The sequence below is a fragment of the Halyomorpha halys genome, unplaced genomic scaffold (genome assembly GCF_000696795.3).
Source record: "Halyomorpha halys isolate HHAL.00 unplaced genomic scaffold, Hhal_1.1 Scaffold172.1, whole genome shotgun sequence".
Classification (NCBI taxonomy): Eukaryota; Metazoa; Arthropoda; class Insecta; order Hemiptera; family Pentatomidae; genus Halyomorpha; species Halyomorpha halys.
Window position 1 is genome coordinate 627,736 of NW_027113242.1, and position 3,965 is coordinate 631,700.

A 3,965-nucleotide genomic window follows, 5' to 3' on the forward strand; every position below is an offset into this window, starting at 1 on the left:
AAATAGTTGTAAACTATTTTTGTTTCACTTTTGACCGCAACCCTGACCATCTTCTTATATATCAATTTTTACGGTCAACTATATATACATATATACATATATACAAAATTAATATTTGTATTTATATTATATTTTGGTTTATTTAAAATAGTTCTGATTATTATTACTAAGTTTAATGTAATGAAGTAAAGCATATTACGTTAATAATTTAGTATTATCCAGTCTGTTTTATCTTTTGTTTATTGTTTTTGTAATAAAGCACTAAACTCAGGTTTTTTTATATAACTGTATCTTATGTAATGAAAAATGTACAAGAATCTTTCTTCCACAAATAAATATATTCTATAGATGAATAATGAAGTAGATAAAAGGGAAGTTGAATATACTGATTTAAGAGTCCTGTAAAAAAAATGACATGGCTGCTATAAATTTAAAACCAATGTTTCGAAATATATTTACCTGTTTCTGAATCTGCGCTCGGTTGGACCAATCCAGCGAACCAGTCTAGCCACTGCTGCCCTCCACCGGACTCGCTCGTTGGTTCTTCTTGAGTGCCTGCAGATGGCGCTGTCTCATTATTAGAATCATCTGTTACGCTCTCTCCATTGGTTTCCGTACTTAGCAAGTTTTTAATATGTTGAACTTCTTGATTATCACCTCCAGCTTCGTTAGTCGGTTGATGTCCAGTCGTGCCAGATATTTCCAAATCTCCGCTTCCTTCATTTTGCTGCCCGAAGTCTGCTTGGAGTCCGTCGATATTTGGTGCTGCTTCGCTGTGTGGATAAATTTTGTCATTTCCTGCTTCTGTTGTGTTTGGATTCCCCTGCAACTGATTGTTGTTATGATCGCTGATCAGTGGTTGGCTTGTACTGTCATCGAGAAAAGAAAATTTTTCCCCCGAGTCTTCATTTGAGCTTAGCTCGAGTGCCTTTAATAACCTCCTCGACGCTTTTCCACTTTTGCAAACTGATGCTAATTTTAACTTTGCAGATTTACGCTTCTTTTTTTCTGAATCTTCTAAATGAATATCTTCATCAGTTGGGGTTTCTGTTTCTCTCTTCGATCTTCTTTGGATTCTGCGGGCAGACTTTGGTGAACATAGTCTTGAATTATAATCGTCGGTTTCCTGAGCCAGAGATGGAGATCTTGTCCTTTTATCAGTAGAAGTTGGTTTTACCTCCTGCAAGTAACTAAGATCTTTTGTTGAAGCATCGTTGATAGAACGATCTCTTCTCCAAGATCCGTCTATTTCATCAGGTTTTGTTTGGTCTTTTTTGTTCCGTTTAGTCGTCTCGTCATTCACTAGAGTGTTCTCTACTTTGTCGCTTCCATATTCTTTCCCTCTTGCTTCTGAAAATACATCTGCAATTAGCGTGTATAATGAAAGTTAGATAAGTTAAACGTTTTGTAAAACAAATACTTAGTAAAAAAGAGAAAAAGGAAAGAGATATAACCAATTCGGTTGCTACTCAAACACTCCATTTTATTGAGACCAGCTCGTCTATATTTGCATTTGAGTCAGCTGATATAGTCGACCAGCTGACATGAGTTGTACAGTTGACTGTAACTGATTAATACATATACATACATACATAGACAGACATTATACTACATATCGCTTGCTTTATAGGAGAGCAATTTGAACAAATGTTTCCCTCCGGATCAAAAAGTTCTTATTATTAATTTGAAACCTTTCAACTCTTTCTACTGTTGAAGACAAGACTAAGAAGATGTAATATAACAAACAAAAAAATTGAATTTAGATAAAGAAGTTCAAACTTTTTAAAACTAACACACTTGCTGAAAGAAGTTTTTAAAATAGTCTCAAAGCAAAATTTTCTATTTCCCTAAAATATCTCATAATTTCATCAACTCACGTCTGTAATGGAAATAGGCATCTATGCCCATGGATGAAGCAGTTAAATAAAAATTTGTAAGAATTCTAACTTTCTAAAAAATGATTATATTGTTCTCAGTGCCACAGGTTCATGTGATATATACATTTTATTATGTATTGATACTATAAAATATCAATATATAGGATATTCACAGAAAAAAATTACCTTCGTACTGTGAGCGATGATATTCTTGGGGAGGTACTCAGAGGAGAATGGAAGTATAGTACATCTAATATTAGTTTGCCAATGGGTAATAGAGGAAGAAGGATGCGCAGGGGGAAACTCCTTTTAGATGTTTTGCCTACCGGTAAATTTTTTTCCCCCAATTTCAAAAGCGTCGGATCGTTATTGTTGCCTATGTAACAGATTTATAATTTGAATTCATAATAAATCAGACCCCATTCCATTGACAATTCCAAAACAAATAAATTAAAAAAAAAATCTTTGAGTAAAATAACTTCCTAAACACAATAATTCACATTTACAATATTTAAATTCAGTCTGGGAAACTCTGAACTGAGATTGTTCTCCTACTTCTGGAAGAAAACGAGGGGTCCAGAAAATCCCGGTGCTTCTCTCTCAATTTTGTCTCTGGTACTAAAACCCAGCATAGAATGTTGAGGACGCTAGTCGCAGACACCTAGGACTTGAGTAGAGGATCTGGCCAATACAATTATAAACGATAGGTCTCTGCTGTTTGAACTTTCTGGGAGAATTGTAGGGATGAGTTATGCAAGATGAGCATTGGGCAAGGGGATTAGATTGTATAATGATTGTAATTTGTTCCAGGTGTTCTATACATGATGGTCATACTGTGGGAACAGAGACTATATCTGAAGTGGAACAAAAATGTTTATATGACCCATAGCCTCCGATTCTCTTTTGCATCTTTGCTTATTTTTTAAAAAATGTTTTCTTCCTTGCATCCTTAATTGACCAGGGAAGGTTGTTTTGCATCATATTAACGAATAATAAATGAAGAGTTATTTTTTTTAGGTCCGTAATATTTACAGCCAAGCCAATGAAGAGTAATAGCTGCTTTAAACGTACAATAATCTTTAGAAATATTAATCTTAAACGTCAAGGAACTCTTATTTTCTTTTTTGGCAGATGCAACCCGTTACATTTATGGGAAATGTTTTAAACTCTAATTTAGTGCCTCTAGCATTTTTTTTAAGTGACCTTTTAAATTAGATTAATCTGAGTTCATCTGAGAAAATCAACAGCTAAAAACAGAAAATTTGATTTTTATTCTATACCGTTTAGAATGGGACTATCGGTCATATATAGACTTTTTTGTTCTTCTTAAGGTTCATCTTCTCCCTCAATATGACCACTTATGGGACACCCTGTATAATAAAATCATTGTGAAAATCATTGTCATAGACATACCTTGAGCACTCAAGACCTGCAAGACCAAAACGACGTACACGGACGACACAACCAACCCCTTCATCTAAGGCTCAGTCTGAACAACTGTAAACTCATCAACTTCAGATGTAATTTTATACTCGTGCGAAATTGCGCCTATGGGATCCAGAATTCGTTATGGCCACGTTAGCAGAATCGGTATTCTCAAACACGCGTTAATAGCCAAGACGTAAATGTTTTGTTTTTGGAAGTTGTAACAATAGTTGGTAAATTAGATGTTGTGAATGCTTCCGTACGATTCTGTATTGAAATAGGCTTGTAAATTGTGCAGCTAAACGCTTATTTGTGAAGGAAAACGTAATGAAGATATTCTCAAGTTTTAATGAATAATTAAAAGATCGAGCAATTGTTGAAAAATTATAAATAAATCTATATCCCCCTACATATCAAGTTTTTAAAAAGGACATTTTAAAGATTTATAGTTTGAAGAAGATGGTCAGGGTTGCGATCAAAAAAGAACAAAATAGCTTTCAACTACTTATTATCCTTATTAATTTCAAATATTTATTATCCTTATAATTATATTTATGATTTATTATAGTTCTCAACTATTTATTACCCTAAATAATTTAAATTATTTATTATCCTTGTAATCATATTTATTGTTTATTATAGTTTTCAACTATTTATTATCCT

General features: G+C 33.4%; 1 protein-coding gene across 1 annotated transcript in view; it reads right to left on the bottom strand.

Annotated features, from left to right (window-relative positions):
- LOC106679027 (serine-rich adhesin for platelets) overlaps positions 1-3,378 on the bottom strand; it is a 10,011-nt gene extending 6,633 nt beyond the window's left edge. The window contains exons 1-2 of the mRNA XM_067050818.1: positions 3,291-3,378; positions 460-1,350 (exon numbers count right to left, since the gene is read on the bottom strand). Of these exons, the coding sequence (XP_066906919.1) occupies positions 460-1,350; positions 3,291-3,354 (955 nt within the window). The 5' untranslated portion in view covers positions 3,355-3,378. The remainder of the gene's footprint in view (positions 1-459; positions 1,351-3,290) is intronic.
- Positions 3,379-3,965: the final 587 nt, after the last annotated feature.